The sequence below is a fragment of the Salvelinus fontinalis genome, chromosome 34, assembly GCF_029448725.1.
Source record: "Salvelinus fontinalis isolate EN_2023a chromosome 34, ASM2944872v1, whole genome shotgun sequence".
Classification (NCBI taxonomy): Eukaryota; Metazoa; Chordata; class Actinopteri; order Salmoniformes; family Salmonidae; genus Salvelinus; species Salvelinus fontinalis.
The window spans coordinates 15174383-15196856 of record NC_074698.1 but is presented as its reverse complement, the minus strand read 5'-3'; the positions used below and the strand labels follow the sequence as shown (position 1 = coordinate 15196856).

General features: G+C 44.8%; 2 protein-coding genes across 2 annotated transcripts in view; one reads left to right on the top strand and one right to left on the bottom strand.

Annotated features, from left to right (window-relative positions):
* Positions 1 to 3763: 3763 nt before the first annotated feature.
* LOC129833921 (glutamine-rich protein 2-like) lies at positions 3764 to 11116 on the top strand. The gene is made up of 13 exons (XM_055898746.1): positions 3764 to 4602; positions 4708 to 4793; positions 4939 to 5081; positions 5452 to 5557; positions 5803 to 6063; positions 6305 to 6427; positions 6549 to 6623; positions 8176 to 8340; positions 8616 to 8734; positions 9284 to 9349; positions 9480 to 9581; positions 10277 to 10451; positions 10652 to 11116. Exons 1-13 carry the CDS (start codon positions 3792 to 3794, stop codon positions 10826 to 10828), a joined length of 2409 nt encoding a protein of 802 aa, XP_055754721.1. The 5' UTR covers positions 3764 to 3791; the 3' UTR covers positions 10829 to 11116.
* Positions 11117 to 14321: 3205 nt separating this feature from the next.
* The window catches only part of LOC129833253 (UBA-like domain-containing protein 2), a 19352-nt gene continuing 11199 nt past the window's right edge, over positions 14322 to 22474 (bottom strand). The window contains exon 3 of the mRNA XM_055897699.1: positions 14322 to 17630. Coding sequence (XP_055753674.1) covers positions 17271 to 17630 — 360 coding nt within the window. The 3' untranslated portion in view covers positions 14322 to 17270. The remainder of the gene's footprint in view (positions 17631 to 22474) is intronic.

Here is a 22474-nt window from a genome sequence, read left to right as displayed (position 1 = left end):
GAGGTTTATTTATTGACCCTTATTTTACCAGGTAAATTGACTGAGAACATATTCGCTTACAGCAACGACATGGGGAAGAGTTAAAGTTGGGAGGAGAGGGGACGAATGAGCCAATTGGAAGCTAGGGATGATTAGGTGGCAATGATGGCATGAGGGCCAGATTGGGAATTTAGCCACAACACCGGGGTTAACACCCCTACTCATACGATAAGTGCCATGGGATCTTTAGTGACCACAGAGTCAGGACACTGAAAGACAGCCCTGGGGCACTGGAATCTCCTTAGAGCAGAGGGAAGAGTACCACCTATTGGCCTTCCAGTAGCATTCTGTCTCCCATCCAGGTACCGACCAGGACCAACTACCTAGTTTCTGAGGCAAGCCAGCCAGAATGCTGCTGGCAAGTGATTCAGACCCTCTTATCTGTATTAAGTCCTTGAGTGCTTGCTCATCAAAGCCCTGTCCCGCAGCTGGGGGCCTGTCTGTGTGGTGAATGGTGAGCATTTCAGAACACTCAACACTGGATAAGGATATTGATGACAGAGCACAGCACAATAGGTGATGGGCACCACACTGTCTTCTCAAATGACCTCGCTGTGTCTCTGTTCCAGTTTCCAAAGGAAAGGCCACTCCCCAAAGATAAGCACCACTCCTGTGTTCCCTGTGTATGCTGTGGAACAAAATTGAATAGCTGAGTAGAACAGATCACTAGCGGAGGCTGCTGAGAGGGGACGGCTCATTGTAATGGCTGGAATGGAATTCATGGAACGGAGTCAAACATGTGGTTTCCATATGTTTGATGTGTTTGAAAGCATTCCACCTATTCAGCTCCAGCCATTACCACAAGCCCGTCCTCCCCAATTAAGGTGCCACCAACCTCCTGGGGTGTATACAATTTAGAATCAGTATCGGTCCAGTACTTCATACCACACTCTGAACTGTATCTCTGCTGTTATCTGAAATGTCTGAGTTTGAAATATGGACACTGATAGAGACATGACAGTCTGTGTAAATAAAGCAAGTAGGAAGATGAGAGCTAAATCCTGTGCAATCTATCTTCACTGATGTTGCCCAGACCTGCCCAGTTAACACTCAGGTGATATGAGGGAGGGACAGCCAGTGGGTACAGGTGAAGGTGCCTCTGAAAATCCTCTGAATCATTCATATATCCTGTGTGCATACTGCTGTGGGTCAATACCAGTATCCACTGGACCTGTCTGGACCTCTGGCCCTCGCTGGCCCCGTCTGGCCTTCTCTGGCCCTGTCTGCAATATCCCTGAAGACCCCACTAAGACACAATGTCCATCAGTTTCTGCCTCACAACTCATAGCAGCATATTGTATTTCCCGCATACAGGCCCTTAGCCAGGGTCTCTTTCTTCTTAACCCATGGCAGAGGTTATCAGGGGATTGTTGTGGTTGATAAAGGTGTGCTCCACTGTGACACCACAGGGTACATGTCCTGGATCTGAGAATGTAGCAAAAAGTGGCCTGAGTGGAGCTCTGTGTTCACAGTGGCGTGGAAGGATTCCAGGCCACCGGCCATCTTAGTCAGAGCCAGTTAATGGCTGACTAAAGAGTAACAGGGAGGTAGAGCGGATGGCTTTCTTCCCAATCACAAATAACTTCCTTATCGCTGGGACAGTAAAAGTCAGTGTACTTTTATTATGTTAGTTACTCTTTTCCTACCCCTTTTACTAGAGTTTTTCTTGTTGTCATTAGGGGTTGGGTTGGTTGCCAGGTTAGAATATTCTTGTGTATGTCCTGTTTACAAGATTTGATCATGTTTTGCCTAATCTCATGTCTCTGAGATGCTTGAGGCGATCAATGAAAAGGTGGTCTCCTCCAGAAATTCCATACACGCAGGTCATATATCCCTTCCACGTTTACAGCTCACTGAACAACCTATTAGTTATTCAGCCAATTATTTGACTGCCTGTGCAGCTCAGTGGGGTCGCTATGCGTCGTTTCATGTCTGGGTGCATTAGACAAACCCACCGGAACTCTGGTCAATACGTTCAAAGCCACCTGTTTCAACTTTGCTTAGTAAACACAACCTATTTCTAATTTGCAACACCCAGAGCAAATGTGTGGGTTTACTCTGTCAACAAGGCCTCAGCTGTGTTAGAGAGTGGAGTGGTTACATATTGGCAGGGGTTATGTACATGAAAAACATGGATTATCTGGAGACAGACAGGTCCTACCGCTGCTTTGTAACAGCTTGTGTAGCTCATCTACTGCATATGGATGGTGGTGTCCTAGTAACCTCCCTTGGGGTGAAATGTCAACTGGATGGAGCCACGGAGAGTGGTTTGGGGATCCCTCCTAAATGAAGGGGTTTAGGATCTTCCTACTGATCTTCAAAGGAAGTAGCCAGGGGAATAGTCAAATATATGGCTTTGTTCAGGGGGATTTCTACCTTACTGAGTCCCCTGACCGCTTCAAAGTTTCACAGAGTCTTACTTTGGGAGATTAGAGAACTGGGCTGAGTCAGTTTCAAGGTTTTTGGGCATGAAGAGGCTGTGAAAAAGCTTTAAACCTAATGCTAAGAGATCACCATGCGTGTTGATTCACACTGAATAAGCCACAGTGATGCCAAAATGTTGGAGGTTTACCCAATACATTACTGGGAGCTTATATATCGCGTGTGCGACCCTCTTTATTTCTATAGCCTACAATTCAGTCATCATAACAGAAACTGACAAAATGTATTGATTGTGTTAAGTGATCTGACCAGTGATGTGAGGTTCTTTGAGCTTTGATTCCTTCGAACACACACTGTTGTGTTTCCAGTCTATGTCGCTGATCCAGGATCTGCTGAAGGAGATCCAGGACCTGAAGGAGTCCAGAGACGACCTGAAGAAAGAGGTCAAAAGCCTCCAGAACCAACTCAACCAGGTCAGACACACATCCATACTGGCAAACCCTCTTAGTGAGGAGGGATTGCAGATAGACAACATTTGGCAACCTTACTCATCTCCCTCATTAATCTACAGTAGGGGATATACCCAGTGCTCATCACTAGGGAATCCTTCTCCATCTCACCACCCCACACAGTGGTGAAATATAGCGTCATGTAGAGCCCGATCCACCCTGGCCCTGGTCCCCTCCCTCCATCACTCTCTGTAGGGGACATGGAGTCATACAGAGGGCAACAGCATCAAAGAGCCACAGCTTATCTCTGGCAACCTGGCCTGTCACTCACCCCAACAATAGAGTGAGGATAATAGGGATCATCCTACATGTCTGTTTCCATCTGGTAGCATGATGTTGCTTTGGGTGTTTTTGGGTTCCAGCTGAATATGAGTGAGCTGGTTGACAGAATTAACGAAGTGGAACAGTACTGCCACCGACTGGACAACCTGGACTCTGCCACCGTGAGTTGGAACTGAGGAGACTACTTTCCGAGCTCACAAATTATATACTACCTTGTTAAGAGGAGACAAACAATAGTATAGTACTGTAGTAGCTAACTCTAGTAAAAAGATGTTAATCATGACTTCCTCTCTTTCTTGTCTTCTCTCTATCACAGAAAGAGCTGCAGGACAGAGTTGGGCGTTACCCAGACCCAGACGAGCTCATTCAGTGTGTGACCTGGGACATCATGCAGAGCACCTTGGTTAGCGAGCAACAGAATCTGCAAAAGGCATGTCTTATGTCTTGCTTGAAAGAGCGAGATTCCTTTATCAAGCAATCATATACAAGACATAGGAATAGACATTAGCTTTGTGTTGATGGTAGCTATTTCTCCAATAGGAAATCAGGCACTCAGTCCCTGTCCCCACATCAGTTGTCATGACCACCATGACTCCTTTCAGCGCCTCTGTCAATGCCAACACTGGAGCTGCTGCCTTCACTCCTGGCACTGTCATTGCCAGCCAGCATGGGGGGGCACTGCCCCAGCAGTCCCTCTCTGATGGAGCTGCTGCCTCCACTCCTGGCACTGTCACTGTCAGCCAGCATGGGGGGGCACTGCCTCAGCAGTCCCTCTCTGATGGAGCTGCTGCCTCCACTCCTGGCACTGTCACTGTCAGCCAGCATGGGGGGGCACTGCCCCAGCAGTCCCTTTCTGATGGAGCTGCTGCTTTCACTCCTGGCACTGTCACTGCCAGCCAGCATGGGGGGGCACTGCCCCAGCAGTCCCTCTCTGATGGAGCTACTGCCTTCACTCCTGGCACTGGCACTGTCACTGCCAGGCAGCATGGGGGGGCACTGCCCCAGCAGTCCCTCTCTGATGGAGCTACTGCCTTCACTCCTGGCACTGGCACTGTCACTGCCAGGCAGCATGGGGGGGCACTGCCCCAGCAGTCCCTCTCTGATGGAGCTACTGCCTTCACTCCTGGCACTGGCACTGTCACTGTCAGCCAGCATGGGGGGACACTGCCCCAGCAGTCCCTCTCTGATGGAGCTCTGATGGTGGGCAGCAAACCCCTGTCTCGTGTGGCCAGCGGGGCAGAGCGTTACCCAGAGACAGTGGAGGCCCTGAGGGACGTGGGCAGGCTCAGGGAGAGACACAACACCCTGGAGACCAGAGTAGAGCTGCTGGAAGCAGGCAAGGCCGACCAGGCCCAGCTCCAGCACCTCCGGGAGCACCTCACTGACATGGGTAAGAGAACAATGTGGAGATTGGATAGTGTATGGCTATTCTATGTTTTCTTTTACTGAATGATGTCTTTTGTGTGGGATGACCATTTTTGTCCTGAATGTGTAGGGGACAGGGATGTGCCTGACAAACTGTTGGATCAACTGAATCATCTGAGAGTTCTGGTCGACAGCCTGATGGGTGACAGAGCCAAGGTGAGCGAGGAAGATGTACACACACACACACACACATACATACATACATACATACACACACACATACATACATACATACATACATACATACATACATACATACATACATACATACATTGTTGATGACCCCATGTCCCTGTCGTAGCTGGGAGAACTGGAGCAGCTGATTCTGAACATAGGGACAGTTCAGGGCTCAGAGGGAGGCTCAGAAACAGCCAAAGGGTCAGACAGTGAGGACTCTGACTCTCCTAAGCAAGGACAGCTCAGACTGCAGATATTATACCTCAGGTAAACAACGACACAGGAGCACACAGGAAGGCTAAATAGAAATGATAGATAGTTTATTATGGAAACTACATTTGATATAATTTGGTAGTCTAAGTAATTTGTAACACAAGAGGTTGACAGTACCTTAATTGGGGAGAACGGGCTCGTGGTAACTACTGGAGCGGAATCAGTGGAATGGTATGAAATACATCAAACACATGGTTTCCAGGTGTATGATGCCATTCCATTTGCTCTGTTCCGGACATTATTACGAGCCGTTCTCCCCTCAGCAGTTTTATGGCCAGTTGAAATGTGGTAGTTTTCCATTGGAAGAGAGGTGGTGGCCTGCTCCTCATGGCCTGGTGCTCCTGTTCCACCACTCTGTGTTCAGGAACGCAGTACAGAAAGTGGAGGAAGAGGTGCTACTGCTGAAGACTGAGAACACCTCAGCCAAGGCTGAGCAGAAGACCAAGAAAGACAGACAGCTACAGGATCAGGTTAGACAGACAGACAGCTACAGGATCAGGTTAGACAGACAGACAGTCAGACAGACAGTCAGACAGACAGACAGACAGACAGACAGACTCCAATGCATATAGACATTTGAATACACTGTCAGGTCTAACACCAGAGTGTAAAACCTTCAACTGTAGAATATAGCTGAGACAGCATCATCCATAATGTAGCAGCTAGTGGCCCCTGGTGGCCCCAACATGGCCCTCACACTGCCCTCTCACCGCAGATGGACAACCTGCGAGGCATGCTGGAGGACATGATGGCGTCCTCCTCCTCACTGCTCTCCCAGAGCCTACAGCAGGAGCCCCAGGGGTCAGAGCAGGGCCAGGGCAGCGGTCAGGCAGGCGGGCAGCAAGGCTCCACGTGCCCCTCCTGCTCTGTAGACGTGAGCAGGAAGGTCAGCCAGCTGTTCCAGCGCTATGAGAATCTGCAGGGCCTGGTTAGCAGATTCATGAATCAGCAGGGAGGAGGCAGACCTGGAGCAGAGGTACTAAAGGCAGGGCCAGGATAGAGGATGAAACAGAATACCAAAGGGTTCTAATTAAATAATGGGTCTGTTATGTTGAACCCTGAGGGAGGGATATGTTTAGAGATGATATGTAAGGGAAGCTCTATCAGGGCAGCAGTGTGTTAAGGGAAAGGAGTGTGTCAGTGCCAGGCGCTCCATGGCAGCGGGGCATGGCTGTGTATTACAGACATAGAACCCTGTCTCTCTGTGTTTCTGCCAGAGCTCGGAGCTGATGAATGACGTTCAGGAAGCCATCATGCAGCTGCAGGCTGAGTGTGAGAAGCTCCACGGCACAGCCAACCACCTGATTGAGGAGCACAGCCAGAAACAGGTCCACATCGACGTGAGTCTGGGAGGGAGGGCTGCAGCAGGGGGAGGCCCATAGGGGAATAGGAGACGCTCCACGCTGTACTTCTGTTCCAAACCACAGAAAGATGATTCTCAGTAATGTCTTTCTGTCACAGCATCTGTACAAGTCCATGGAAGAACTGGACGAGAAGAAAGCTGACAAAGAGCTTGTGGAGATGGAGATTGAAATCGTGAGTCTCTCACCACAACATGCCATGGTTTAGCTTTCCCTCAGTGTGTTATACTCAACTGAGGTGAACTCTCACAAGTTCTCACATGTTGATGTTAGTCTAGACGAGCATCCACAAGTCCATTCAAGACCATAGGGGTACCTACAAATCCCGAACATGCTCAAGTTCACCTGTACCAGCCCATGCTAAACCCTACCAAGGCCATACAAGTCACCACAAGCCCATACATGTCCATACACAAGTTCATACACATATGTATTTATCCCTACAAGCTCATACAGGTTTCACCTAACCCTTACAAGCTCATACAGGTTTCACCTAACCCTTACAAGTCCATACAGGTTTCACTTAACCCCTACAAGTGCATGCAGGTTTCAACTAACCCTTACAAGTCCATACAGGTTTCACTTAACCCCTACAAGTGCATGCAGGTTTCAACTAACCCTTACAAGTCCATACAGGTTTCACCTAACCCCTACAAGTGCATGCAGGTTTCAACTAACCCTTACAAGTCCATACAGGTTTCACTTAACCCTTACAAGTGCATGCAGGTTTCACTTAACCCTTACAAGTGCATGCAGGTTTCACTTAACCCCTACAAGTGCATGCAGGTTTCACTTATCCCCTACAAGTGCATGCAGGTTTCACTTAACCCCTACAAGTGCATGCAGGTTTCACTTAACCCCTACAAGTGCATGCAGGTTTCACTTAACCCCTACAAGTGCATGCAGGTTTCACCTAACCCTTACAAGTCCATACAGGTTTCACTTAACCCCTACAAGTGCATGCAGGTTTCACTTAACCCTTACAAGTCCATACAGGTTTCACTTAACCCCTACAAGTGCATGCAGGTTTCACTTAACCCCTACAAGTGCATGCAGGTTTCACCTAACCCTTACAAGTCCATGCAGGTTTCACTTAACCCCTACAAGTGCATGCAGGTTTCACTTAACCCCTACAAGTGCATGCAGGTTTCACCTAACCCTTACAAGTCCATACAGGTTTCACTTAACCCCTACAAGTGCATGCAGGTTTCACTTAACCCTTACAAGTCCATACAGGTTTCACTTAACCCTTACAAGTCCATACAGGTTTCACTTAACCCTTACAAGTCCATACAGGTTTCACCTAACCCCTACAAGTGCATGCAGGTTTCACTTAACCCTTACAAGTCCATACAGGTTTCACTTAACCCCTACAAGTGCATGCAGGTTTCACTTAACCCCTACAAGTGCATGCAGGTTTCACCTAACCCCTACAAGTGCATGCAGGTTTCACTTAACCCTTACAAGTCCATACAGGTTTCACTTAACCCCTACAAGTGCATGCAGGTTTCACTTAACCCCTACAAGTGCATGCAGGTTTCACCTAACCCTTACAAGTCCATACAGGTTTCACTTAACCCCTACAAGTCCATACAGGTTTCACTTAACCCCTACAAGTGCATGCAGGTTTCACTTAACCCTTACAAGTCCATACAGGTTTCACTTAACCCCTACAAGTGCACACTAGTACTGCCATTGCCCGGACTGCATCTCCTCTCTTCCTGTAGAAAGCAGACAAGCGTGCCCTGGAGACCAAGGTGAGCCGCATGCAGTTTGACTCCATGACAGAGGAACTCAACACCATGTTCCAGGAGCTGCTCAGCAAGATCACCGGCCAGGAGCAGGACTGGCACAAAATCATCGACAAAATCTCCACCGAGATGGAGTGCAAGGTGAGACTGAGCAGGAAGTTACCCTGCTAAATGGATGTTTATATAATAGGCCAACATGTCCATTGATACGTGCCATGCTCTGCTGTTATTACAATGCTATCACCAATACATATATCTCACAAGTCTGTATGTCACAAGTTTAAGTGTTTTACGAACGTGTTTATAGTGACAGATAGCATTGTTTGTAAAAATCTCATGGAATGTCTGTCTGCTGTGTCTGGTGGTAGTTTATATCTTTGGGATCCCTGTAGTACATCTGTTGTCTATCTGTGTAGCTGGACCGGATTGAGCTGGATCCTGTGAAGAAGCAGCTAGAGGACCGCTGGAAGAGCATCCGTAAGCAGCTGCAGGCCCAGCCTGCCCCGAAGGAGGACGATGCTGCAGGCATCAGGAAGTAAGTCACATGTCACAGCCAGGCCCAGGAGGGATGATGGCTGGATAAGTCCAGGTTCCTCTATGGAGTTCTACATGATCATGCGTTCATTGTCTTCCTGTGTTTAGTGTTCATTTTATCTCTGTCTATATTCTGTCTATATGTTTATGTTCTGTTTGTATACTGTTTGTTTATTCACTGTGTATGTACAGTATATACTGTATGCTGTTCATAACTCATCCTAATATGCCTACTACTGTACACACTATTTTCCTTCCAAATTATATACTGTCTATACACACCACGTATTTATATTCTGGATTCTGACACATGCTCACTCTGATATATCTACTCTGGATTGTTAATTGGACTCGTTCTGTCATTTCTTGTTTGTTTGTTTGTTTGTTTCTTGATTATTTGTGTATTTGTATTGTATTTGCTAGACATTCTACTGCGCTGTTGGAGCTAGAAACAAAAGCATTTTGCTGCACCTGCTATAACACTTGCAAATCTGTGTATGCAACCAATAAACTTTGGTTTTGATTTGTCTTTGTTACGTCCCTTTCATAGACAACTTGTGGCAAGGTTCCACTGCATCTCCTGCGACCGCCCAGTTGATATGCTTACCCCAGGACCGTAAGTAAATGATAATAATATCCTATTTTTATACAGTACACACAGACATTGTGGAAATTGAAATAATAGGATTGTGGTGCTGTTTATTCACCTACCTCTCTTTCTTCTTTCTCTCTCCACTGGACAACAGGCACTTGGTTACCGTGCCCTCCACTCCTGGCCTACCCTCCCACAAGTCCAACCGACCGTACACCATCTATGAGCTTGAGCAGGTTCGCCAGCACTGCAGAAGGTGAGAGCAGACAGTCATACTACTACTATACATCTCCGTCAAACATCACAACTGAAACTCTTACTTGGCCCCATTTTAACCAGCAGGGGGTGCCAGTGTCCCAATATCCAATATACAGTGTAGTCAACTTTATCTTACCCCCAAAGACCTACTAACACCCACACTAGATCAGTCAGAAGTGTTCCAAAGTTACAAGTGTCTGACATTAGCCAGCTCTCCCTCCATCTCAGCCTGAGGCCAGGGACCAACCACGGCCACTTTGAGATGGCCAGCTCCGAAAGGGCCATGATGCAGGTGCAGCGGATCCACACCATGATGTGTAGGCAGATAGAGAGAGTGCAGAGCCACCTATCTGGCCCAGAGCGCACCTACAGCCAGGGGGCTCTGAGGGAGATCGGGAGCTCCCGCTATCCACACATCCTGAGCCCGCTGCAGAGGACCAGCCAGAGTCTGCCCAAGCAGTGAGTCAGTCAGTCAGGCCAGGGTCAGGCAGGGAAGCCGGGAGCACATGTATTGAAACAGGGGAAGGACCAAAAAGTTGTCCATATTGCTTTGTTATGGTTTAGAGAAGTGTCAGGGAGGCAAGGGGACCAAATGTAACTACAAACTATAAATACTGTACTGTCAGGTCTGTTTAAAACCTCTAGAAGTGTTTATCCTCCGACCTTCAACCTCCACTCCTGTGTCCATCCTAGCGAGCGCATCCCTGAGATGGCGGACTACAGTTACCTGGCCATGTCCCGGAGCTGTGGAGGCAGCCACACCGTGACCTACCCCAACCGCCGCTACACCCGCCTGCAGCACATCAGCCACTTCATCCAGGCTGAGGAGGAGACACTGCCCATCTCCAGCTCCTCACTGCGCATTCAGGTGAGTGAGACCAACCTCACCTACTGTGGGTTACTGTACTGACAGACAACTAAACCACTGCCAGCCCATAGGAATACACCTGGTCAATCACGTTTGTTGAGCCATTTATACAAGTTATCATGTTGAGTACGGAGTATATTTGAGGTGTATTTGACAGTTGTTAGGTATGCAAATATTTGTGCCTATTGCCTATTGATCAGCCGGAGGAGGTGGACATCCTGGGATTGGACGGACATATCTACAAGGGCCGCCTGAAAACCAGATCAATCAAGACTGTGGATGCCAGACTACCAACCATCTTTCCTAAAGACGGTACAGGGTTCTGGACTGGGATTATATTCAGCTCTACTCTACAGTATTGTGTATTTTTAGAGTAGAATTACATGTATTGAAAAGAAAATGGAATCTGGACAATTGTGAACAAAAGCTAGACTACTTAATTCATGTTACTCAATTCAAGGTCAGGAGAGAATGGGGAGGAGACTGAAAAGTTGGGGTGGGTTGAGAGAAAGTGGGCTGTTTGGTTGGGAATGAGAATTTGAGGAGGAATACAGTACAGTGTTAAAGTGGTGTATGATGAAGGATTAGGAACGAGGGTCTGGAGATTTAGGGAAGGAGAGAGGAGCTTCGTTTATGGGAGGGAGTATTTCAGGAGGGTTTAAGGAAGTGAGTTAGCAATAAGAATGGGCTGCACTGGGGTTGGGGGAGGGGCTCTGGTTGGTATAGTGTTCCACACTGGAAAGAACCCAGTGTTACTATGTTATAGAAGATCAGGCCTGGTGTCTGTAACAGACTGTAAATATAACCTGGGGTAACACTGCTTGCCTTCCATAATTTCTATCTTCATATCCTTTTCATCTGTTCATACAAATCAAGCCCTTTAGGAAGAAAGAGGGAGATGTGCTGTCCTGTTTTATGCCTGGGATTTGGTATTGTGATTCCCAGTCATTTATGAGACCATTGAATGAGTCAAAATAGTATTGAAAGAGTATTTTGCTCAAGACTTGGAAGAAGGTGTATGTCTGGTATGGGTGTGTAGGTACAGTATGGGTGTGGTGGGGTCCTGTCATTCCCATGCCAAAGCTGCGATGTGACATTGTTGTTTTAATGACAGCCAGCATGTGCAAGAGCAAAGACAAGATCATGCGCTCCCAGTTCCAGAAGCCTGGCTGCACAGAGCCGGGCTGTGTGACCCCTGTGCGACCCCAGAGTGCCAAGACCCAGCGCAGCCGCTCAGGTAGGTCGACACCAGCGTCATTACCCATTTGCAACATATAAACTAATTTCACTAACTGGAATAGTGATTACTATGGAATGGTACTGAAATAACACTCACATGGAAATAGCATTCTTCTTTGCGATTGCTGCTGTGCAGCTGTTAAGGTTGATTGTAGCAGCCACCTGAACCCTGACCTTTCCCCCCTTCCTCCCTTTATCTCCCCCAGCATCGGGCAGCTCTGTGCGGGACCGGCCCATGTCTTCTTTAGGCTGCCTGTCCCAGGCTACCCTTCCCCAGAGCTCGTCTCATGCTGACACCACCAGCGAGCTGCTGCAGCAAGATCTAGAGCTTCACGTGAGCCAGCCGGAGGAAGAGCCCGTCATCATCCTGTAGGGGGCGATGGAGAGCCCCACACACCTTATTTTAATAAACAGTTTACAGCAGCAGCAGGAGGGTATCCTGGTCTCCATTTTGTAATGGAGCATACAGACGTTGTGAAAATCAAGTCTGATATTAGTCAGTTAGGTTATTTATGGATTGTAATGGAAGAACACAATTCTGGGACATATGAACACTGTTTCCATGCAACAAAATAGCTGAGTCACAAAATAGCTGAGTCACATTTCCAAAGTGTAGCTTTACAGGTCAGATACCTTACGTGTGGCTACATTACGATTTTGGTTTATGATGCCTGATTTTCAATGACCTTAGAAAAGCTTTCAGACAGGTGACCTCAAATACCAGACTGTTTGGATGCAGAAGAATACCACCATGGAGCAATTCATTTGACATATAGGGTCTTATAGAGCGGTCTTATAGAGGCCTTGAAATGTCTTCCCTCTCACAGACCCAATTTCTGTAACGTCTGATTCATTGTATTAGTGTCTCAAGTTGTTCCATCACATGCGTGCTGTCATTACCATAAACATGTACCCCTGTCGTGGACTCATAACAATGGTAGCCAGCCACCTGCATCTATTGGGGAAGCAAAGCAGCCAGGGTTGTAAAACCGGCCCAGATGGCGTTCCCTTCAAATGTCACCGTGCCTGTGTCCAGTTACAGCAGTCTCCTGGTGTCTGTGTTTTAAACAAGGGGGTTAGCTCTGTGTGCCTCACTCTGGCATAGCGTATCATTTTTAACCATGGCACAGCATTGGGTATCATAGCATACTTTTAGCGTAGCGCCATGTCAGCACTCAACTGCAGTTGTCTGTGGGCCGGGGGGGGGGGGGGGGGGGCACAGTTCAAAAAGCCTGCGTGAATACAGGACAGGATGTGAATTAATAAACTTGAAAGGACAAACTGTACTGTCAGTGAGGAACGAGGTGACAGTTTCCTAGAAGCAGGGGCTTTGCTTACATACATTTTGTGTCAATGAGAAATATGATGTATATTTATCTCTATCCATGCCTTACACACCCAGTGGCCAGTTTATTAGGTACATCCATCTAGTACCAGGTCGGACCTCCCTTTGCCTCTAGAACAGCCTGAAATCTTCAGGGCATGGAAACATTGCTCAATTGGTATCAAGGGATCTAACTTTGCCAGGAATACATTCCCCACACCATTACACCATTGCCACCAGCCTGTGCCGTTGACAGCAGGCAGGATGGGGCCATGGACTCATGTGGTTACGCCAAATCCTGACTCTGTCATCAGCATGATGCAACAGGAACCGGGATTCGTCGAGCCAGGCAACATTTTTCACTCATCAATAGTCCAGTGTTGGTGATCGCATGACAACTGGAGCTGCTTGTTTTAAGCTGATGGGAGTAGAACCCGATGTGGTCGTCTGCTGCAATAGCCCATCTGTGACAAGGACCAATGAGTTGTGCATTCAAAGTCGCTGGTCACTCGTTTTTCCCATTCTAATGTTCATTCGAACAGTAACTGAATTCCTGGATGCCTGTCTGCCTGCTTTATATAGCAAGCCACGGCCTTCTGACTCATGAACGAGGTGGTTTACTTAATAAACTGAGTGTAAGTGATCCCTTTCATAGCATTTGGACGTATTCAGGAGTAATGATGCTACTGAAAGGTATTTCAGGAGAGTATTTAAGACAGGCAGTTAATCTGAATGTAAGATTTCCATTGGTAGATGTATCTTTGTTTTCAAAGATAAATGGGCCTTCATGGAATATGTGATGTATGTGTCATATGATGTCCATGTAACTGTTATGTAAACATATGTTGACTCATTGACTGTCTGCAATGAATTTTACTTGTGGTAGGTAAATATATCTGTACTGTTTTATACAACTCCATCACATGCATATAATTTGACTGTGAAGGCACATTTTGTGAGCCACGCTGTTATGACACACGTCAGTTTCAGACACTTAACACGTTAACTGGGCTGGATACACAGTTCTAACCACATCCTTCCTCAATTAACTGCCACACTGTGTTTATTGTCTCTCTTATAAAGGCCTACTTGTTCCTTTGTACTATAGAGACACTACTTATAGGGATATATAGATTACTATAGTATTATGCAGTGTCATATCATTACTGAAGGGGTTCCCTTACAGAAAATATCTCAAAAAGCAAAGTTACTGCTACGATGTGTTCAAATGTGCCGTAGCAACCATATTTCATAAAAGCACAAATATTATTCTCAGCAAAAACAAGCCCCCAGAACAACTCCAACACTTAGCAGAGCATACCTTATTTTATTAAAACATATAAATACACATTTCAACAGGGGAAATAAACACTTAGTACAGGAGAGAAATATCTATATAAAAAGCCGGATTAGAGAGATGTAAATGAGGGTCCATGAGAAGTTCTTGTGTTACTCAAGTGCACTGCAAATTGTTTGGTGTTTGACTTGTTTTAGGATTTCCATCAGGCATTCTGCACATCTTGTATGGGTGAACATGACGTTCGAACATTTCACAACACCCAGTTTGTACAGATATCATGGGGGACCAAACGGTCTACTGTTGATCGAGATTCATGAGAGCCTTATAAAATATGTTGATGAATTCCAAAGCTGTGGCAGGAGAATGGAGACCGGGTCACATCACCACAGGAACTATAATCACCCAACACTACTGTGTCTGGGTGTGTTAGTTACCACAACAGTACTGAGGAGGAGGAGCCAGTAATCCACACAGCAGGAAACACTCATTATGGGACCAACCTCTACTCCCACCTTGTTAAAAACACAGAACTGGAAAATCACCAACCAAAACTCATGTAGTTGACAACAAACGTTCCCCTTAATAGAACACATGAGTTAATGAATGAGGTGGTGTTATGACCACCCCAAGAGGAACCACCGTTGAGTTTCTAATGTTCATCTGAAAAGATCCATGGATTTAGAACCAGAACAGACTACATGGCAGCACAGTGGAACAGTGTCCCTTCTTTCGGGTGACATTGACAAGGGTCCACATTGGCCAGGTGGCATCTGTCCAACGTTACATGACTGTCCATGTTGTACATTATAAAATCATCCTCACAAGGTCACAGCATGACAAATGTGATTTTACATGTATTCAACCAGAGGGAAGAAAGATCATGTGAATATGACTGTGATTGTCTGAGTGAAGACATGGCAGGCAGGCATAATATAAAAACATCATTTAGTGAGGGCATGAATGAATGTGACATTATTTCAGATAAAGTACCCTCTGTATACAACTGCAACCTGTTCAGACCTCTCTATTCCCTCTTTATTATGATAATTATAATGAGAATGATTGTGAAAATGGCTACCTTTCCATCTGTCATCATTGATAGATTTGCAAATGTTCTGACATGGGCTCTGGTATGAAGAGCTCACCTATAAGTAAGACTCTGGGTTATGAAGCATTGTTCATCAGTACACTGAATCTCATAATATGTAAACATTGCCTGAACAATCATTTTGTAAATATTTGCAACCCGTACTAAATTCATAATTCTATAGTTGACAAGACACTCAATTTATCATCAGTCAATCAGCCACTATTCTAACGGAGGGAATTACACATGTTTTGAGCACTAGGAGAGATTCTGTAATCTGACCCATTGAAACCGACTGTTTCTGCAGGGAATACATTCGGCCTCTCCCATTTAACCAGAGGTAGGACCAGTTGATCTTCTGCTAGAGGTCGTGTAGTAAATCACTGAGTGGGCCTCTACTCCCCATAGAAACCTGAAGAGGTAGCCTACTGATGGCTCACACCCATCTATGTTAGTCAAAACATTTGCAAACCAGATTAAATTCCGTGTTGACAGTATAACTGAGATCTCAATCTCGTCCCCAGCCAGGTTACGGAGTTCAACGTTTTTGCACTTTGTTTCTGCTGAGCCTTTATTTACAATGGAGTTCAGAAGATGTTTCCATAATTGTCACTGAAAACCAGTTTACATTATCAGTCAAAAGAAAGTTGACTAGGCAAGTCAGTTAAGAACAAATCTTATTTACAATGGCGGCCTACCCCGGCCAAACCCGGACGACGCTGGGCCAATTGTGCGCCACCCTATGGGACTCCCAATCACGGCCGGTTCTGATACAGCCTGGAATCAAACCAGGGTCTGTAGTGACGCATCTAGAACTGAGATGCAGTGCCTTAGACCGCTGTGCCACTTGGGAGTCCTTTGACATCCACAGGTAGAAAATGTTCCCAAAAACAATGATAAAAATGCATCAGCCTTTAAACTGGCTTCAATCTTCCTCAAATGATTGCATACTTTGCTGTATCTCAACACAAACTGATTTACAGTATTAACATTTCTTTACACGTCGTCTCCTTAAAACACCTCTGATGTGAAGGTCAGCTTTCAGACACTTTAAAACCAAAGCTTCGAGTCCACACATACTGAAGAGCCCACTTCTCAGACACAACAGCATGCAGCGAAGCCACTGAGTCAAGTTTCACTAAGCTAAATAGTACTTACAAAATAGACATTTTAAAAAGAGATACATGGCTACATGAAACTTGACAAAATGGCTACAGTGTTTGTCCATGATCTGTACTATACAGACTTCCATACCACAAACAATATTGAAAACATATTTTTTCTGGGCCATAAGATCAGCCGAGAACACAACACCATCATCATTTGTGTTGCAGTCCCATTTTGTTTTCGTCTGCTGGTTATTGTGAAATCTGGTCACATCACTGGAGCGTTATTGAACCCCAAGGGTGAGAAGAGTTTTGAAAAACAGCCAATGATCAAGCACTTTAGCAGATCACATGGCTCCTATCCTAAGTAAGTGCTCTGCTGGGTCCAGCGCTCGACTTGCATTGACGAAGAAAACTGCATTTCCCAGAGTCTTTTAGGGGGGGTTCAGAGACTCCACCCCCTTCGTTATTCCACTTCCTCATATTGTTATTAGTGGTTCTCCCCCGGTTCTTCCCAGGCTTTGATGAGTTATGATGAAGAGAGAGAGAGGAAACAGACGTCCTCCAAAGAAGACATTGTTCATCGTCATTTTAGAAAAACAGAAAGAAAGGAAGAAAAACAACAGTAGCGTGTCTTTTCCTCTTGGCCAACAAGACCCTTTAATCCTGACACCCAACCCCCCTTGTAGATTCATTAGGCTGCACACAGCCCAGCCCCACCCTATCCTCCCCAGCCCCCTCCCTCCCACACCTGGGTAGAGTCTCATCTCTGGCCATGCAGGACCGATACAACAGGGGTCTGCTGGGCGCTGCCGGGCTGGGACACAGGGGGCCACATGGGGGTCTGGTGCATGTGGTGGTGGTGCTGGTAGTGGTGGTGGTGCATGTGGTGGCCTGTGGGCGAGGAGGGGGGCAGCCAGACGGGCTGGTGGTTGGGTGGTGATGAGGCCCAGAAGGATCCGAAGCCAGCTGTGGAGGAGGGGGGAGAGCAGGCCATGGACACCTGGGTGGGACCTCCGCCTCCGGAACTCCCCGAGCAGTCTGACGCCCTCAGCTTGGAGAACATGGTGATGGTGTCGGGGAAGTTAGGCGGCGTGGCTGGGGTGTTCCTTGGAGTGCACATCTGGAAAACAGAAGACACATGGGGTTTAAAATGAGTGACTTACATTGAGTTAAATGCAAACACTTCATTAACACATTCTGTCCCAATGATTCGGTCCCCAAGGGGTGCTTCCATTGCTGCTGCCTGCTGTGAACTGTATGTACCAATAGAAGGCATGATTGGTGAGTTCATAAAACAAATAGCCTTGACTAGTTAGTTACTGTTGTGGGAGGCAGTTCACTTGTAGACTTGGGCATTGTGTGCAGTACAACTGCTGAACATTTGTGAAGACAAGGTTTCTAAACCCTGCAGCCACCTACATCCATTCACTGTGGTAAACATGGCAGCTTAACATGCTGTGCAGTTTCACAAAATGTCAGATGTCCCCACTGAGGCAATGAATGACTTTATAATTTGTAAGAGTGAGTGTGGTGCCTCAGGATAGAAACCCCCCCCCACCACCAACAGGGATCAGGTAGCAGGCTAGCAGCCATTACAGGACGGAGGACTTCTTAGCATTTCAGCAGGAGGGCAGGACTGTTTTATTTCTAACACACAGCCATGGCCCCGCTGACATGAGGGTCACGCAAGCACCCGGAATGTGGATCTAACAGTATGAAAGAGGCATCTAAAGTTGAAAAGGTAAATTGATTAGGTCACCAAACCAGATTCGAGCCTGGGGCAGGCATGGTCATAGCTAGCTAAGATAGACATTTTGAAAGTGGAGGGAGCAGAGTGTAGTGCAGCATACAGTATAGTATTGAGTGTATCGTCAGGAAGTGAGGCACAGTCTTAGTGTTGATGTGAGGTGACAGGTCTGTCAGAGTGAGCAGCAGCTGCTCCAGTTAGGAGATGGACAAGCATGGTTTCAGTCTGTCTGGGTCTGTGATGGTTGACCACACTGAAACTGCCCCTCCTGCAGGACCCAAGATGGTGGTCCATACAGGGGGTTTCCTGTTTTTCTTGGGAGAGATGTGACTGAGTTTTGCTTTAAGCTGTGAATTATTCAACTTGTTTGTTATGGAAATCAATAGTAAAGGAGATATTCAAATATTACTTATCTAGTCAAGTGATCAAATTTAGCTATAAAGCAATGAAGTCGGCTGAGAAGCAATACAGCTGCTTAGACTGTCCAGATGCAGCTGTAAGGCTAACTATAAGGCTTGGTCCTAGTGAAGCAGTGAGTCGGTAGACAGAACAATGACAACCGTATGCTGGGCAGTGTTTAGCTACAGTGCTGTGCTGTGAGGGTGGGGCTAGGGCCCTGTCTAGCAGGTTCGGCTGAGAGGAAGGGCAGGTCTGGACTGGACCCCATCTGCCGCCCATATGACGCCCACCGTTACACAAAACACATACACACATTCACAAGGGAGTTTGAACACTACGTACTTTTAAGTTACAACTGTTGTGATATCATCCTTAATGTTTACAATAGTGGTACAGCTAAGTAGTGGTAACAGTAGTAGTGGTAGGGAAAGTAGTAGTGGTGGTAATAATAGTAGTAGTGGTAGGGATAATAGTAGTAGTGGTAATAATAGTAGTAGTGGTAATAATAGTAGTGGTGATACTAGTAGTGGTAGTAATAATAGTAGTAGGGATAATAGTAGTGGTGGTAATAATAGTAGTAGTGATAGGGATAATAGTAGTAGTAGTAGTAGTAGTAGTGGTAATAATAATAGTAGTGGTAGGGATAATAGTAGCGGTGGTAATAATAGTAGTAGTGGTAGGGATAATAGTAGCGGTGGTAATAATAGTAGTGGTAGTAATAATAGTAGTGGTAGGGATAATAGTAGTGGTGGTGATAATAGTAGTAGTGGTAGGGATAATAGTAGCGGTGGTAATAATAGTAGTAGTGGTAGGGATAATAGTAGCGGTGGTGATACTAGTAGTGGTAGTAATAATAGTAGTAGGTATAATAGTAGTGGTGATAATAGTGGTAGTGATAATAGTAGTAGTAGGGATAATAGCAGTGATGGTAATAGTAGTAGTAGTAGGGTTAATAGCAGTGGTAGTGATAATAGTAGTGGTAGTGATAATAGTAGTGGTGGTGATAATAGAAGTAGTAGTAGTAGTAGGGATAATAGTAGTGGTAGGGATAATAGTAGTAGTAGTAGTAGTGATAATAGTAGTAGTAGTGATAATAGTAGTGGTAGGGATAATAGTAGTGGTAGGGATAATAGTAGTAGTAGTAGTAGTGATAATAGTAGTAGTAGTGATAATAGTAGTGGTAGGGATAATAGTAGTGGTAGGGATAATAGTAGTGGTAGGGATAATAGTAGTGGTGGTGATAATAGAAGTAGTAGTAGTAGTAGGGATAATAGTAGTGGTAGGGATAATAGTAGTAGTAGTGATAATAGTAGTAGTAGTAGTGATAATAGTAGTGGTAGGGATAATAGTAGTGGTGGTAATAATAGTAGTAGTGGTAGTAGTAGGGATAATAGTAGTGGTAGGGATAATAGTAGTAGTAGTGATAATAGTAGTAGTAGTGATAATAGTAGTGGTAGGGATAATAGTAGTAGTGGTGATAATAGAAGCGGTAGTAGTAGTAGGGATAATAGTAGTGGTAGGGATAATAGTAGTAGTAGTGATAATAGTAGTAGTAGTGATAATAGTAGTGGTAGGGATAATAGTAGTGGTAGGGATAATAGTAGTAGTGGTGATAATAGAAGCGGTAGTAGTAGGGATAATAGTAGTGGTGGTAATAATACTAGTGGTGATAATAGTAGTAGTAGTAGTAGTGATAATAGTAGTGGTGGTAATAGTAGTGGTGATAACAGTAGTGGTGATAATAGTAGTGGTAGGGATAATAGTAGTGGTGGTAATAATACTAGTGGTGATAACAGTAGTAGTAGTAGTAGTAGTAGTAGCAGTAGTAGGGATAATAGTATTGGTAGTGATAATAGTGGTAGTAGTAGTGATAATAATAGTGGTGGTAATAGTAGAAGTAGTGATAATAGTAGTAGCGGTAATAATAATAGTAGTGGTGGTGATAATAGTAGTGTAGTGGTGATAATAGTAGTAGGGATAATAGTAGTGGTGGTAATAGTAGAAGTAGTGATAATAGTAGTAGCGGTAATAATAATAGTAGTGGTGGTGATAATAGTAGTGTAGTGGTGTAGGGATAATAGTAGAGGTAGTGGTGATAATAGTAGTAGTGAAAATAGTGGTGGTAATAATAGTTGTGGTGGTAATAGTAGTGGTAGTAGGGATAATAGTAGTGGTGGTAATAATAGTAGTAGTGGTAGGGATAATAGTAGCGGTGGTAATAATAGTAGTAGTGTTAGGGATAATAGTAGTGGTGGTAATAATAGTAGTAGTGGTAGTAATAATAGTAGTAGGGATAATAGTAGTGGTGGTAATAATAGTAGTGGTAGGGATAATAGTAGTGGTGGTAATAATAGTAGTAGTGGTAGGGATAATAGTAGTGGTGGTAATAATAGTAGTGGTAGTAATAATAGTAGTAGGGATAATAGTAGTGGTGGTAATAATAGTAGTAGTGGTAGGGATAATAGTAGCGGTGGTAATAATAGTAGTAGTGGTAGGGATAATAGTAGCGGTGGTGATACTAGTAGTGGTAGTAATAATAGTAGTAGGGATAATAGTAGTGGTGATAATAGTGGTAGTGATAATAGTAGTAGTAGGGATAATAGCAGTGATGGTAATAGTAGTAGTAGTAGGGTTAATAGCAGTGGTAGTGATAATAGTAGTGGTAGTGATAATAGTAGTGGTGGTGATAGAAGTAGTAGTAGTAGTAGGGATAATAGTAGTGGTAGGGATAATAGTAGTAGTAGTAGTAGTGATAATAGTAGTAGTAGTAGTAGTGATAATAGTAGTAGTAGTGATAATAGTAGTGGTAGGGATAATAGTAGTGGTAGGGATAATAGTAGTGGTGGTGATAATAGAAGTAGTAGTAGTAGTAGTAGGGATAATAGTAGTGGTAGGGATAATAGTAGTAGTAGTGATAATAGTAGTGGTAGGGATAATAGTAGTGGTGGTAATAATAGCAGTAGTGGTAGTAGTAGGGATAATAGTAGTGGTAGGGATAATAGTAGTAGTAGTGATAATAGTAGTAGTAGTGATAATAGTAGTGGTAGGGATAATAGTAGTAGTGGTGATAATAGAAGCGGTAGTAATAGGGATAATAGTAGTGGTGGTAATAATACTAGTGGTGATAATAGTAGTAGTAGTAGTAGTGATAATAGTAGTGGTGGTAATAGTAGTGGTGATAACAGTAGTGGTGATAATAGTAGTGGTAGGGATAATAGTAGTGGTGGTAATAGTAGTGGTAGGGATAATAGTAGTGGTGGTAATAATACTAGTGGTGATAACAGTAGTAGTAGTAGTAGTAGTAGTAGCAGTAGTAGGGATAATAGTACTGGTAGTGATAATAGTGGTAGTAGTAGTGATAATAATAGTGGTGGTAATAGTAGAAGTAGTGATAATAATAGTAGCGGTAATAATAATAGTAGTGGTGGTGATAATAGTAGTGTAGTGGTGATAATAGTAGTAGGGATAATAGTAGTGGTGGTAATAGTAGAAGTAGTGATAATAGTAGTAGCGGTAATAATAATAGTAGTGGTGGTGATAATAGTAGTAGTGGTGGTATAGGGATAATAGTAGTGGTGGAAATAATAGTAGTGGTGTTAATAGTAGAGGTAGTAGTGATAATAGTGGTGGTAATAATAGTAGTGGTGTTAATAGTAGAGGTAGTAGTGATAATAGTGGTGGTAATAATAGTTGTGGTGGTAATAGTAGTGGTAGGGATAATAGTAGTGGTAGGGATAATAGTAGTGGTAGTAATACTAGTAGTAGTAGTAGTAGTAGTAGTAGTAGTAGTAGTATCAGTGATAATAGTACTGGTGATA